Raw genomic sequence first — 16,483 nt, 5'->3', positions numbered from 1 at the left:
GGAGCGTGCACAGTCCTAACAGATGGCTCTACTGTCATATAATTTATGTGGGGTACCGTGGCCTCTTCCAGACGCTGTAGGTCACATTTGCATCTTGCTCAGAATGCTCTTTGTTCGCTGATATGCTGATGTCTACTGGCCATATCGCGTCCTACTGTATCTATGGCTTCTTTGTGTGTGTGTGTGTGTGCGTGTGTGTGTGTGTGTGTGTGTGTGTGTGTGTGTGTGTGTGCGTGCGCGAGCGTGTGTGTGCGTGTGTCAGTCAGTTCTCCGAGGGCATCCCAGCTTGTTCCATTTCTGCTGTCAGACCGAGTATTTCGTGTTTTCTTTTCTCAGAGCGTCCCAGAGCGTCCCATTTTTTTTGGTATTATTGTTGTATAATTAATAATAAGAACAATGAAATCATGAAGAAAAAAAAGGAAAAAAAAAGAAACGTGCACAATTCACCCTTGTGGTGAATTGTGCACGTTTGTGCCCCTCTTCGTTTTGTGGTTGGACAAAACTCCTTCCTCTCATCCACTACCATTGAAATGAGGTGTTTTTCAGTTGCTTCGTATTGATATTCTGTGCATTCAATTCTTATTTTAAACTTGGCGTCAGTAAAAAAGGAACATCACAGGTGGAACCAAGGCGGAACAAGGCAGAAAGAACATGCTGGTTAGTCAGTCGGGACCAATCAGAAGGCTGACAAATGGTGAATTCACTTTATCATACCAAATGTATTACAGTTCAGATGAACCCTGATTAAGACTTTATAGATACATATCGAAACGTTGGTTTCCTTTTTAAATGAAACTTTTTGCATCATGGCTAAAAGCTGTGTGGACTCATCCTTGTCAACACTATTATACTACCTGCTGTGGTCAGCAGCACCTCATCAGCATAGGTGTGCGCTCCACTCCCTCTTTTGTCTTTTCCAGACAGAGTGTTTCGCCCACGGCTGCTCCCAGATAAGAGTAGAAAATAGCAAATGATGTAATCAACCCGGCTGCCACCCCCCCGCCTCCGTTTCTAGTTTAGACAGGAAACACTCACGTCAAAGTAGATTAACAATGTTTTGCAACAAATGGAATACAGTTAAACTTGGCATTAAAGGCTCTCCGCTCTGGGGGATGTTCTCTGCATTTTGTCGAAGCAGCATGCTAAGCTAAATCAGGGAACGTTAGCAAAAAAAAAAACATGGGTATACAAGAACAGGCACAAGACAAGTTAATGAGATTACATTTGAGTCATGCAAACTTGAAACATACAACTTAAATGCATTAATAACATTAATGCAGATTAGAGCTATGCAACATTGAATTCTGGTTTACTTTTATTACGACCGTAGGTCACAGTTTACTATGAAAACCTGCATCTCCCGGCTCCTCGCTCTCTCTCTCTCTCTCTCTCTCTCCCCGTCTGTCTCTCTCCACACTGCTGGCTGTGTAGTACTAATTGTTTTGGCTTGTTTCCAGGCATGCAGGTGCCTCTACGGTTCCCTTACCTGGGTGCTGGCTGTTAGCACCGGCTGTTAACGCTGGCTGTTTAGCACTTGTAGCAGACCGAGTGTACTGCAGCAGTGGCGGAAAAAGTACTTTTGTACTTAAGTAAAAGTATCAATATACTGCAATGTAGAAATACTCTGTGTCAAGTAGAAGTTCATAATTCAAAATGTACTTGAGTAAAAGTACAAAAATATTGGCATTCAAATTCATTCATTGTGCAGAATGTGTGTCCCATTTCACAAGTTTTTACGTCTATAAAATGTATAGAAATCTTTTGTAAATAGCAAGCTTGTAGATCGGCTATTTTCGAATGGCCGAAATGTACATAGGGCTGAAGTGGTTAATGTATGTTTTGTGAACAATCTACAAAGTAACTAGTAACTAAAGCTGTCAAATAAATGTAGTGGAGTAAAAGTACAATATTTGCCTCTGAGATGTAAAGTGGAGTAGAAGTAAATTGGAAATACTCACATACTTCAAAATTGTACTTAAGTACAGTACTTAAGTAAATGTACTTACTACTTAGCGGTAGTTACAGGTTGTCGGCAGCAGTAGGTGCCTGTCCTTCTATGCTGCGGCCGCTCACAGGGAGAGAGAGATGCAGGGTCACTCATTGGAATAGCATCAGTTGCTGCGAGAGTGAGGTCTAGCCAACACCAACTTGGGATTCCTGGATCGCTGCCCTCCACAAATTCCTATCCAACATCAGGTTCTTGAGCTCTGCAGTGTTGTCAGCCAAGCTGTCGCGCCGCAGCAGATGGATCCCCATCATTATTTGTTAATATTGCAAAAAATAACAAAAAAGTTATAGTTGTCAGGCTCACAAGGACAGAAAATATTCACAGGTCTGTCAGAGAAAATATGCATTTACAATGTGTGGTGTTAAGACATGTGCATTCGTCTTGGAGACAAATTATATTACAAACTGCACTTGATTAGTATCCTGCATTGACACATGCTCATGGTAATATCTAGTATCCAAGATGGAGCGGGAAAAGTCAGAGTTTCATTATTTCACCAGTGGAAGAGCTTTGCTGCCTTGGTTCTCGGTGGTTTCTCCAGAAGGGATCACTGAGGGATCAAATCCGGCATTGCTCGCACTCAAATGGACGAGCGGCTTATCAGAGCAGAGCAGGCCTCAACATTGTGAGCCTCTAATCATCAACGGCTAGCGTGGAATTGCCAAGATTTGGCAAAAAGGGAAAAAAGGCCAAGGATGATGTACATAGGGTTTAAGTGGTTAAAGTCATCACATTTACAATTGTAAATCAGAGGTGAATGGTCATCACAAAAGAACTCTCAGATGTTGTATTATGAGTTTAGATGTAGTTTAATGCCATATAGATCAAGGCTGTTAGCCAGGTTAATATTCTAGCGGATTCGAATGAAAGTCAACCGATAATCACCAGTAGGTTATACTCATCACTCGAATGCAATCGAGTCAGCAGGCTCGCCTGGAGCCGACCGGCTGCGATTAGGAAACGGGGAGACGTCCGACATGGTGTTGGTCGTGTTGTTGTCTGACTAATTTAACTAACCCCTACCTAACCCTAACCTCAGTCTTAACCGGCCACGTAAGTCCGTTTTATGATGTTTTCGCTTCAGCGGCAGTAATTTCATTTCCAAGTGAAATTAAATCCAAGTCGCAGCCATGCAGTGGACTCCAGGCAAAGCTGCTGGCTCGATTGCATTCGAGTGATACGTGACCTACTGGTGATTGTCGGATAATAGCGTTTGAATGCGGGTGAATATGCTGACAGGGCGGTGATAACCCCTAATGTTTACTGCAAGGATGTACAGTAGGATGCGTGTCAAAAACTGTCAGTCATTGTTCATAGATGTGCTTACTATGAAAATCATTTGGCTTACTGTAGGTGATTGGTTAGCTCATTATACTGCCAGTTGACGTTGAGGGTAGTGCTGCACGGTTCTTGCTCGAATGTGAATCTCGATTTTCCTCCACAAGAATTGAGATCACGATTCTTTCTCACATGATTCTTATTTTTGTCATGAAACTGACTAAATGAATAAATTACTTTAGGCTGTAGTTGCTGAACATTATTACCTTCAAAATGTACGTGACACCCACAGTATAGTGGGCTCCATGGAGTGGGTGTTGGTGCCAGTCTCTCTCTTGTGGGTGCCACTGTGGGTGTGGGTGCCGGTCTCTCTCTTGTATAGCAAAAAACATACGAGTAAATATTATAAATTGGACTGCCAACTAGTGGCGCACGATCCTTGCTAAAATTTAGAAATGAGATTGCATAGGTGTCTGAATCTAGATCGCAATCTTTTTTTCAATTAATCGCGCAGCACTAGTTGCGGTTTCTCCGTCCTCATACACCGCGGTAACTCACACACGGCAAACGCAGAACGTGCACGTGAAGAAGTTAGATTCGCTTGCCATCGCTCACCAGAACGGATTACAAAGAGATGGAAACACTGCAATTTCCTCCTCCTGCCTGGATTCGTCCAGACTTGAGCATGTGTGCTGCTGCTTGCTCGGATTGTTGAGTGCTGGAGAGAATCTCCAGGGGAGTTTTTGCACTGGTTGACACGGTTGTTGCCGGGTGCACTCTCCTCTCCTACTGCACAGACCCCTTTTTCTTTTCTCTCTCTCTCTCTCTCTCTCTCTCTCTCCAAAGCCGTCTCCTTTTTCATCATTTAGTCATCACAATGTGTTTGCAGCTCTTCTTCGCCTCGGGAGGCTAAAAATGTCTTCCACCTCCGTGCTGATGCCTGGTGGAGAGAGAGGCAGATTTGACAGAGCTACAGTATAGTTAGCAGAGACATACAAGCAAGAGAGAGAAAAAAGGAGCAGCTCAGCTGAAAAGCATCTTGGTGCAACTCCCTCCCTGCTGCTTCCACTGAGAAAGTGGTCGGCTCTGCACGGCATTCTGTGCTATATAGTTATTTGGTCAACCCATTAAGACCTGAGGCCGATTCTACAAATTCTACAGTTTTGTATGTCAGTGGTGCTCATGTCAAGGACCCCCAAAATGATATGTAATTGGCTGCCGATCCCCATCTGAAAATATTTTTGTTCCAGGGACAACGAGAAGCAAAGATTTGAATTAGAAAATGTTATTTTCGAAAAAATAAAAGATCTACAAGCTCATAGCACGCGCTATGAGCTTGTACATCTGCTATTTTTCAATAGCTAAAGTATAAAACTATTGTTAATGTGGTTAAATGCTAAAGTGACACATGCGTTCCAGGTCTTATAATGGGTTAAAGACTAGCTGTCTTTGAGAGGAATGACCTTTTAGAGCCACACATTAATTTAGTCTCCCATAAGATGTAGGCTCATTACAGCTGAGAAGAGGGCCCCACACACACTCTGCTTCATTAAGAAGAGCAGTCAATGGCATTGATTTCACCCAGCTAGCCAACAGCAACGAACGGCCGGGGAAAACCTGCCACAAGACGGTATTCTGTGTATGTACGAGATAGAGCACCTCTGTCCATTGACTGATTGTTGGCTCACTTATTACGAACGCTGATGTATTTACTGAACATCCTCATTAGTTGTTAAACGACACCGTATGCAATGGTAACACACACTAGAATAACTATAGATAGATAGGCACTATAGCCTACAGCCTACAGCTGCATATCTATAGTTTTTCATATACATTTTTGATACATACATACCTACCTACGTTATTTGATGTCTTTCTTTCATTTGCACAAGAGACTGAGGAACTCTGTCTTTATTTGCACACCGCACACTATATGGACACAGCACACTATAAAGTATTGATATTTGTTTTGATATTTGATCATTGTACTCCAATCTTTTCAATCTGGGGTCCTGTTTTTGTCCATGTCGTTATATGCGAACATTCTCCAATAGCTTATAGGTATATATGTATATAATTTCAACCACTCTTTTATACCTGTAAACAAAATGAAGTTGAATATCCTCCTCTCCTCTCCTCTCCTCTCCTCTCCTCTCCTCTCCTCTCCTCTCCTCTCCTCTCCTCTCCTCTCCTCTCCTCTCCTCTCCTCTCCTCTCCTCTCCTCTCCTCTCCTCTCCTCTCCTCTCCTCTCCTCTCTCCATTCCATTAATGCCAGCTATAGCTACAGTACAGTATATATCTTTAGTGCTGTGTCTTGCTATTCAAGTCGTTCACCACCTACACCTCCTTGACACCTCCCTGGAGAAATCCCTGCAGGTATACTTTATATGATGATTAGATAATATATTAAACCTCTCCACCTCCATTCTCTGTCTCTGTGTCTCTCTCTCTCTCTCTCTCTCTCTCTCTCTCTCTCTCTCTCTCTCTCTCTCTTATTCCATCAGAGACTCGTTAATATAAAGTTAGGATGTCTTGGCAGACTGGGAGTCAGTGAGCAGGCCTTTAAAGGGAAACTTCACCCTTTTTGCAAAAAAATATATGTTAATGAGTCGACGTTTAGAAGATTTAGAACCCAGTGTCCATGACATCAGAGACACTGGGCTCACTGCTAAAATCTAAAATATCTAAAACCACATATTACACACATAAAGACCCCCTGGAAAGTCATTAAATTATATTTTTTTGGCAAAAAGGGTGAAGTTTCCCTTTAATGAGCCCAGTTTAAATACTTTGTTTTCGCATGTGCGGGTGGCCCTACGTGCACATAGCACGCACATCCACTAACTAAAGCGCCAGGTGCTGGGCCGAGGTAAATAATAGAAAAGAGAATAAGGTCCACACAACTGGACTGATCCCCAGAATAATTTATTTTCTCACCACAGGGGACCAGTGTGCGGTTCCTTATTCTCTGTCCTATGTGCTCGTCTCTCAAATATTACATAACAGACAGGCTATTTCCACATTCACAGTGTCTCTCCTATGCACGTGCTACTGTGCTGTTATTATTTAGCATATAAGTAAAGATTACAACCAGAGGGAGCCTTAAAACATGAAACCCAGTAGAGGTGGAGTGCTCGGTCTCTGTCTTCCCTGCTCAGTACAATATAATTAAATCTGGATGTTACAAAAACCTGTTTGGCTGCAGTTCACATTCACACTACTAAAAAGGCTATTGACTGATTTAGCAAAGCTGGCAGTATTAAGTGCCTTGAACACCCGATTTCTGAAAGTTAGCTTGTTGAAGAAGGTCAGCACCGCCTGCCACCAGACTGGCGGCTGGCCTGCTGTACTGAAATACTGGCCCTTACCTCAGTCTGTTCTCTCCACTGAAATACCTCAGTCTGTTCTCTGTACTGAAATACTGGCCCTTACCTCAGTCTGTTCTCTGCACTGAAATACTGGCCCCTACCTCAGTCTGTTCTCTGCACTGAAATACTGGCCCCTACCTCAGTCTGTTCTCTGCACTGAAATACTGGCCCTTACCCCAGTCTGTTCTCTGCACTGAAATACTGGCCCCTACCTCAGTCTCTTCTCTGTACTGAAATACTGGCCCATACCTCAGTCTGTTCTCTGCACTGAAATACTGGCCCCTACCTCAGTCTATTCTCTGTACTGAAATACTGGCCCCTACCTCAGTCTGTTCTCTGCACTGAAATACTGGCCCCTACCTCAGTCTATTCTCTGCACTGAAATACTGGCCCCTACCTCAGTCTCTTCTCTGTACTGAAATACTGGCCCCTACCTCAGTCTGTTCTCTGCACTGAAATACTGGCCCCTACCTCAGTCTATTCTCTGCACTGAAATACTGGCCCCTACCTCAGTCTCTTCTCTGTACTGAAATACTGGCCCTTACCTCAGTCTGTTCTCTGCACTGAAATACTGGCCCCTACCTCAGTCTGTTTCTGCACTGAAATACTGGCCCTTACCTCAGTCTATTCTCCTAACCACTGTTCATTTTGACAGCACATTTTGATTTTGTGTTAGTCAAAGTCTTTTGAATAAAATTTCATTTAGTTTTAGTCAAATTTTAGTAATCTGGAATGTTTTAGTTTTAGTCTGGTTTTAGTCTACTAAATCTACTGTGATGCGCTATGAGCTTGTATGTCTTCTGTTTTCTTATAATCTGTCTGTCTGTCTGTCTCTCTCTCTCTCTCTCTCTCTCTCTCTCTCTCTCTCTCTCTCATTGTCTCTGCCCAATCAGACAGACAAAGAGTCCACTCACTCAGGGCCATGTCGTACCAGCATCCAGATGATTAGCTTTGACTTGGTGTTCTGTGTGTGCATGTGATGTACGTACAGTATCTACGTATGTACACACACTGTACATAGTGAACGTGTGTGCGCGTGGGGATAGGGGTGGCACTGTTTATGTCATGGGCCTCCTCATCATGAGTAACAGATTGCCTGCAGCTGCAAATCTCTCCATGAGGACCTCATGGATAAACAGAGATTTGCAGCTGCAGGCAATCTGTTACCGTCGTTACCACATCATTTCTGAATCTGTGGCAAGATGAAAAATACTAATGTCTCACTCACTGCACAGTGACCTCTGTCCAAAAATATAAATAAATAAATTACACAATAGAAAACCCACATGTGTGGGCAGGTATAGCTGCCTGGCTGGCTTTTCCAAAATGAAAGTGTGGGGAGGGACAGAGAGAGATATGGAGAATGATGAATATGATAAATGGACAGAGAAAATTATTCACGCGTAGAAAATTATGCAGAGGGTGGAACGGCGTTTTAAATAAACATCATGAATGAACTTGATGAATATTTCAGTGTGATTACACTTATTGCTTTCAGTGTAAGGACACATCACATCACTCTTCCAGCTTTACGTTTTTATGCTTGGTTGCATGCTGAAAATAGCAGATCTACAAGCTCACTTGTGAGCCTGTAGATCAGGGGTTTTCAATTGACCACCACCCTGACTTAGAATCAGCCTGGGGACCACTGTTGTGTTGGGTGGGGACAACATGGGCTAAGATTTGTGCTTTTGTAACACTTGCTGCTATGCATCCCATGTGTATACATGATATACATCCCACTGTTTCTCAACCAATGGTTCATTGACCACTAATAATAATCTTCTAGTAATAATGACTCAACCAGACAATCCGGTGCACTCTTCCCTGCTGAGATTGTAACTTGTCAATGACTACATGATGGACGGTCATCATAGATCAATGATCATTCAGTTTACTGATCATTCAGTACACACACACACACACACACACACACACACTCACACTCACACTCACACTCACACTCACACTCACACTCACACATGCCCAGGACCATGCAAAACCAGAACCAGAAAATAAAAGAAGAAGAAAAGTACTAGTTGGATTCCATTTACTTAATTCGATGTTCGTACTGAGCTAGTATTTTTCTGTTCAACTCGGGTGCTCAACAGCAAAACACTCAAAAATAAATCTTGGGTTTAAAATGTGACAAACCCAGTGTAGTGCACAATATGCAAATCATTTCCAAACATTATGAACCCCATCTCAACTGTGTCTCTACTGTACCAATAATAACAAGCACATGGTGGTAATAATTGCCTGTGTAATCGAATCCCAGGTGGTCCATGTCATTGAGACATCAAACACGGTTGCAATAATAATACTGTGCTCGCTTCAAAGATACAATTATTATAATTGTATCTTGTTTCAAAGATATAATTATACTGAGATGAGACACACGCTCAAGATCGTCCTCTGTCTCTCTCCCTACAATGACGTTATCCAGCGGTGGAAAGTAACTAAGTACATTTACTTAAGTACAATTTTGAGGTATTTGTACTTTCCTTGAGTATTTCCAATACTTTCTACTCCACTTTCTACTCCACTACATCTCAGAGCTTGTAGATCTGCTATTTTAAAAACATTTATACATTTGAAAACTTGAAATGAGACGTTCTGCATAATAAGTACTTTCTACTTTTGATAGCCTACTTAAAGTACATTTGATACCAACTTGTACTTTTACTCAAGTAAATTTTGAATTCCAGACTTTTACTTGTTACTGAGTAGTTCTATATTGCAGTATACTTTTACTTTTCCACAAAAGCTTTACCTTCACCCAGGTGAAAGTCACAATAGCAAAAATCCCATTAGGCAAACCACACTAAAAGGGCTGATTCATAGTATGCTGTACATTTGGGGGTGTTATTATTATTTTTTTCCAATGAAAAGCCTTGCTGTGTGTCTGTAGTACGTAAGTATGATGGAGCTAAATGGATGTGTGGATGTTTGAGTCTGTTTTCCCATGCTGTGGTTCATGCTATGCTGCATGGCTAGCTCCCCGCCAGCCATAGCTTGTGATTCATAACGGTTGGATTTCCATGATTGCTATATTATTGTGCAGAGTGTCAAAGACATTCATCAGGCAGGGCAATGTCTGTACTCTGTAGTGTAACGATTAATAGTGCAATTTCTGGCTCACTCCCATCATTTCTAAATTCTACTGGCAAATGAATACCCCAAGAATCAAGCTGACCTGACTCTAGCCTGAACCATTATAGTCCAGTACCTGCCTGTAGACCCTATCGCAATTTGGTGTTGGGGGAATTTCTCACTTGAACTAAGTCAATGGGTCCCTAGACATGAAAGATCAATGAGGTGCTTGTCCGCCATAGTGCCACGAATGGCGCAATGGCCACATAAAAAATGGCCGCCATCGGCTATGATGAAAATCCAACCTTTTTGTTTTTTAGTGTTTAAGCACATGTAATACATTCATTTTGACTAATTGTGGTGTGTGGAATTCATTTCTGATATTGTTTTGATGATTTGGGGTGATTTTGACCTTGAAAGGTCATAGTCAAGGTCATTTTGCTATTCCACAGACCTTGGCCATAACTTGTCCATTTTTAGGAGTAAGAACAGGAACAATAAGTCTATTTCAACTAAATCTGACTCTTAAAATTAATTTCTGATATTGTTTTGACCATTAGGGATCATCCTGTCATTGAATTATTGATGTTAATGTCATTTTTCAATAATTCGATTATGATTCTTTAGTCGCTTTTACTATATATTTTCATGATTTGTTTTCTTTACATAAACAAAATACATGGGCATGAGCAAAACAACAACAGCACCATATGTGCTGTGTGAATAAGCCCATTGTACAAAAGACTCTGTCCATGGCCCAAATGAGCCAATTCATTGCTATGGCAACCCCATAGTGGAGGTAAGTCAATATATCATAAGAATCGTTCACTTGATGGTACAAGCACCAAATTTGGTACACAAGTGCTTCAGAACCTACTCTCTCAGAAAAGTACGTTGTCCACTTGAAAAAACTAAATGGCCACCATTTTTCAAGATGGCCGCCAAATGAAAAGGGCCTTTTGTGGCAGTTCTGGACAACCGTGGGTCCGACCAACTCGAGACCGGGCACTGCACTCCCTGTGTGTGTGTGGAACGTGTGTGTCGAATTCGGTGAAGTCAGTGGGGCAAACGGTTCTCGGGTTACATGGATTACAGATGTACAGACACACACAGACTTGAATATATGTCAATGGGCAATGCCCATTGGGGTTTTTTTTAGATGATGGGTAAGAAGAGAGAGATGTGATGTCAGGTGGTGTGGGCTAAGAAGTGGTCAGGGCTAAGATAAAGTATATGAGATGTACAGTAAGTGCAAAGAGAGATGGTGAGGGAGGGAGAAAATTATTTGTACCAATTGACCAAACAGTAGACAGTAGTGTAACAGGTTAAGGTGAGTATAGAGATGGAAATGTTCTAGCAAGTGAAGCCAGTGTATTGAGAATATGGGACATATGTGTCAGGAGTTATTTGCCGTACGGTTGGAAACGGTGGCACTGATGAAAAGGAGGCACAGCTGGAGGTGGCAGAATTAAGGATGCTATGCTTCTCATTAGGAGTGAAAAGGAAGGACTTGATCAGAAATGACTAAATTAGAGGATCAGCCCAGGTTAGAAGGTTTGGGGATAAAGCAAGAGAGGTGAGGTTGAGATGGTTTAGACATGTGAAAAGGAGGGATGAGGGTACATTGGGAGAAGGATGCTGAAGATGTAGCTGCCAGGTAAGAGGATGGCCAAAGACGAGGTTTAAGGATGCTGTGAGAGATGACATGAAGGTGGCAGGTCACAGAGGAAGATGTAGAAAACAAAACCAAAAGGGGTCCTCCCCTTTTCCCTGTGCGTGCACACACACACACACGGTACTGTACAGTACACTACAGTATGTTACAGTACAGTATTGTAAAGTACAGTAACGTGCGGTACGGCATGGTACAGTATGATACCATAAGGTATGGTACAGTACAGTATGATGCCGTACAGTACAGTAAGGTACAGTATGATACCATACCGTACCGTACCTTACTGTATGGTATCATACTGTACAATACTGTACTGTACTGTACCGTACTGCATGGTACCATACTGTACCATACTGTACCATACTGTACCTTACTGTATGGTATCATACTGTACAATACTGTACTGTACTGTACCGTACTGCATGGTACCATACTGTACCATACTGTACCTTACTGTATGGTATCATACTGTACAATACTGTACTGTACTGTACCGTACTGCATGGTACCATACTGTTCCATACTGTACCTTACTGTATGGTATCATACTGTACCTTACTGTACTGTACGGCATCATACTGTACTGTACCATACCTTATGGTATCATACTGTACCATGCCGTACCGCACGTTACTGTACTTTACCATACTGTACTGTAACATACTGTAGTGTACTGTAGAGTACCGTGTGTGTGTGTGTGTGTGTGTGTGTGTGTGTGTGTGTGCGTGTGTGTGTGTGTGTGTGTGTGTGTGTGTGTGTGTGTGTGTGTGTGCACGCACAGGGAAAAGGGGAGGACCCCTTTTGGTTTTGTTTTCTACATCTTCCTCTGTGACCTGCCACCTTCATGTCATCTCTCACAGCATCCTTAAACCATCCTCTTACCTGGCAGCTACATCTTCAGCATCCTTCTCCCAATGTACCCTCATCCCTCCTTTTCACATGTCTAAACCATCTCAACCTCACCTCTCTTGCTTTATCCCCAAACCTTCTAACCTGGGCTGATCCTCTAATTCAGTAATTTCTGATAATGTCCTTCCTTTTCACTCCTAATGAGAACCATAGCATCCTTAATTCTGCCACCTCCAGCTGTGCCTCCTTTTCATCAGTGCCACCGTTTCCAACCGTACGGCATGGCTGGTCTCACTACCATCGTATACATCTTCCCTCTCACTGGTAGCCTTCTGTCACAAATAACTCCTGACACATATGTCCCATATTCTCAATACACTGGCTTCACTTGCTAGAACATTTCCATCTCTATACTCACCTTAACGTGATACACTACTGTCTACTGTTTGGTCAATTGGTACAAATCATTTTCTCCCTCCCTCACCATCTCTCTTTGCACTTACTGTACATCTCATATACTTTATCTTAGCCCTGACCACTTCTTAGCCCACACCACCTGACATCACATCTCTCTCTTCTTACCCATCATCTAAAAAAAAACCCAATGGGCATTGCCCATTGACATATATTCAAGTCTGTGTGTGTCTGTACATCTGTAATCCATGTAACCCGAGAACCGTTTGCCCCACCGACTTCACCGAATTCGACACACACGTTCCACACACACACAGGGAGTGCAGTGCCCGGTCTCGAGTTGGTCGGACCCACGGTTGTCCAGAACTGCCACAAAAGGCCCTTTTCATTTGGCGGCCATCTTGAAAAATGGTGGCCATTTAGTTTTTTCAAGTGGACAACGTACTTTTCTGAGAGAGTAGGTTCTGAAGCACTTGTGTACCAAATTTGGTGCTTGTACCATCAAGTGAACGATTCTTATGATATATTGACTTACCTCCACTATGGGGTTGCCATAGCAATGAATTGGCTCATTTGGGCCATGGACAGAGTCTTTTGTACAATGGGCTTATTCACACAGCACATATGGTGCTGTTGTTGTTTTGCTCATGCCCATGTATTTTGTTTATGTAAAGAAAACAAATCATGAAAATATATAGTAAAAGCGACTAAAGAATCATAATCGAATTATTGAAAAATGACATTAACATCAATAATTCAATGACAGGATGATCCCTAATGGTCAAAACAATATCAGAAATTAATTTTAAGAGTCAGATTTAGTTGAAATAGACTGGCCAAGGTTATGGCCAAGGTCTGTGGAATAGCAAAATGACCTTGACTATGACCTTTCAAGGTCAAAATCACCCCAAATCATCAAAACAATATCAGAAATGAATTCCACACACCACAATTAGTCAAAATGAATGTATTACATGTGCTTAAACACTAAAAAACAAAAAGGTTGGATTTTCATCATAGCCGATGGCGGCCATTTTTTATGTGGCCATTGCGCCATTCGTGGCACTATGGCGGACAAGCACCTCATTGATCTTTCATGTCTAGGGACCCATTGACTTAGTTCAAGTGAGAAATTCCCCCAACACCAAATTGCGATAGGGTCTACAGGCAGGTACTGGACTATTAGGAGGTCTGGAAGCATCACATTTCCTCACTACTCATTGGCTAAACCAGCTACAATATACCGGCTACAGTATATTCAAATGGATTCACCACCAACACATCTGATATGACATGGCTGGACAGACATTGAACAAACAATCTGCAATGACATTTCTATTTCAGACCTAACATTTCTTATCAATCATCAATCAAACATCATCCCTGTTTGAAAGGGTTTTTGGACTTAAAGCTGTAGGAAATACTTGCCATTAAGCTGTTTAATGGCCCATGACGTAAATCACTGTCAAGTTCAAGTGCACAGTCATGTGCACTTGATATGGAAACCGGTCGCATCGCTCCACAACCTAGATGCACTTGTTGCGCAATCCTCGGTGTTGCACAACAGTGACACGTCATCGAAAATGTTCCCTGCCTGTTTAGCCGACGAAAACGGAAATCTTAAAACGTTAATAACTCGCGATCTAAATCATCCCGCCTAATTATAAAAAAAAGATCCTGTGTTTGATTGTCCTCCGCGGTCCAGTTGCTAGTCGCTATAGATGTATTCTTACCTCCCATTGTTGTCGATCGCATCTTTGGTGTTGTGGCTATTGTTAGCTGCTACACACACATTCACAACAACATCCGGTCCGTCTGTAAAAGTGGTCCAGGCGCTATAAACGATGGGCACATTTTATTAATTGCAATGGTATTAATTGATTGCCTGAGTCACCAAATGACCGGAACTACTACCACTCCCACCATTGCATCATGTGACTGCATAGGCCTGGTAAAATACCCCAGGGGGTGTGACGTTACGTTAACATGTCATGCTTGGTGTCGTCCTGCAGATGGCGCTCCGCTGAGTGAGCTGTCGTGGTCCACGTCCTTGGCGGTGGTGGCTGTCTCCCTGGCCGGCCTCTTTACCCTCCTCTTCCTCATGCTGGTGTGTCTCTGCTGCAGGCGGAAGAGCAGCAATGGAGGCTTCAAGGTGGGTTACTGTCCGCACGCACGCACGCCTTTTCACCTTCATCTTCCTCATGATGGTCTGTATCTGCTGCAGGAGGAAGGGCAGCAACGCAGGTGTCTACACACTCACCCTCAGTGGTCATTTATACCAAATGGACCCGCACACATGCATGTTTAACCCTTGAGAGTGTACAAATGGAACCAAATGGACCCTCACACATGCATGTTTAACTCTTGAGAGTGTACAAATGGAACCAAATGGACCCTCACACATGCATGTTTAACTTTGAGAGTGTACAAATGGAACCAAATGGACCCCCACACATGCATGTTTAACTCTCAGAGTGAGAAGGTCGGAGTAGGCGTGCATTATATATTATACAACGAACATTGAACAAGCTGCTTTTACAATGAGGGTAATCATCTAGTGACACACCCACCACAACTCTGGGAGTGTACAAATGGAACCAAATGGACCTGTGTGGGTCCATTTGGTTCCATTTGTACACTCTCAGAGTAGAATCAACAATAAATTAACAATATTAGTGTACAGTGGACGCATTGCACACAAATAATTGTCCATTGTTGAATGATACACACAGGAAAACGCAAGCACACACACACACACACACACACACACACACACACACACACACACACTCATCCATGCACCCACACCCACACACAAACCGCACATTCACTCTTGACTACGTATCTATTCTGTTACACTGCCAGTGCACGCACAGCCCACTCACTCTCATCTCCACAGGATGTTTTTCAGGGGGAAAACACAGAAAAGGTCCTTTTGGTGTGGAAGGTTTTCCTGGCAGCCTCCTCCCGTCAGGTTTAATCCTCGGTGTCCCACCACCAACCACCACTTGTGCCTTACAAAAGGCTCTGTGCACAGGGCCGGTCTCCCACCAACACCACCGCCCGACGCCTGTGCCGCCCTTCACTGCCTTACAAAAGGCTGCCGGCGCCAAGTGGGATGGCAGAGAGAGAGAGAGAGAGGGGAACCAGAGATAGAGGTGGGATGGCAGAGAGAGAGGTGGGATGGCAGAGAGTGGGGAACCAGTGAGTGGGGAACCGGTTTTCATGGAGCAGCGCTGTCTTCCTCTCCTCCCGCTGTCGTCTTTGGCTCACTGTAAATGCAGGCCCTGGTTGTGATCGGCACCTCCAAAATCCAAATGGGTCAAATGGGAACCATGTACAAATGGGTAACCTAGATATCGTTCGATGCCGTTTTCTGCAGGTTTCTGCATGACATGGCAGCAACAAACGATATAGTTGAAGTATCTCCATATTTCAACTTTTTTACGTTTAGTTTTGGAGCGGTGCCTAACCGCTCCAATGACTGGATGCATGTATCCAGCCTAATCGCGGTGCATACACGATTAGAACACCCCAAAATCCGTACATATACAGTACACTACTACTGTTTGACCGCGACGGAGGCGTGGCTTTCACAAACACGGAAGTGCTATTTTGGTTCGGGCTGGGTGAGTCGGGGTTTTACATTATTTACTATTCTGTCCCTATCGGTTTACAGCAAGGGCGGGGGGCTATACCGAACTTGAGCCACGCGCGCCATTTTCGAGACAGCTCCCCACCGTCATTGTCTATGGGGAGGTATTTCAGTGTCTATGGGGAGGTATTTAAGTGTCT

At 43.1% G+C, this 16,483-nt stretch overlaps 1 protein-coding gene across 1 annotated transcript in view; it reads left to right on the top strand.

Annotated features, from left to right (window-relative positions):
- Positions 1-16,483, top strand: part of aatkb (apoptosis-associated tyrosine kinase b) — a gene marked incomplete at its 5' end in the record, with an annotated part of 65,243 nt that overhangs the window by 22,299 nt on the left and 26,461 nt on the right. Inside the window, one exon of the mRNA XM_083787463.1 lies at positions 14,701-14,840. Within this exon, the coding sequence (XP_083643589.1) occupies positions 14,701-14,840 (140 nt within the window). The remainder of the gene's footprint in view (positions 1-14,700; positions 14,841-16,483) is intronic.

This window comes from Protomyctophum parallelum (genome assembly GCF_964188405.1).
Source record: "Protomyctophum parallelum genome assembly, chromosome: 17".
In the NCBI taxonomy this organism is placed as follows: domain Eukaryota; kingdom Metazoa; phylum Chordata; class Actinopteri; order Myctophiformes; family Myctophidae; genus Protomyctophum; species Protomyctophum parallelum.
The sequence above is the reverse complement of the archived record's forward strand: the minus strand, read 5'-3'. Positions and strand labels throughout refer to the sequence as shown.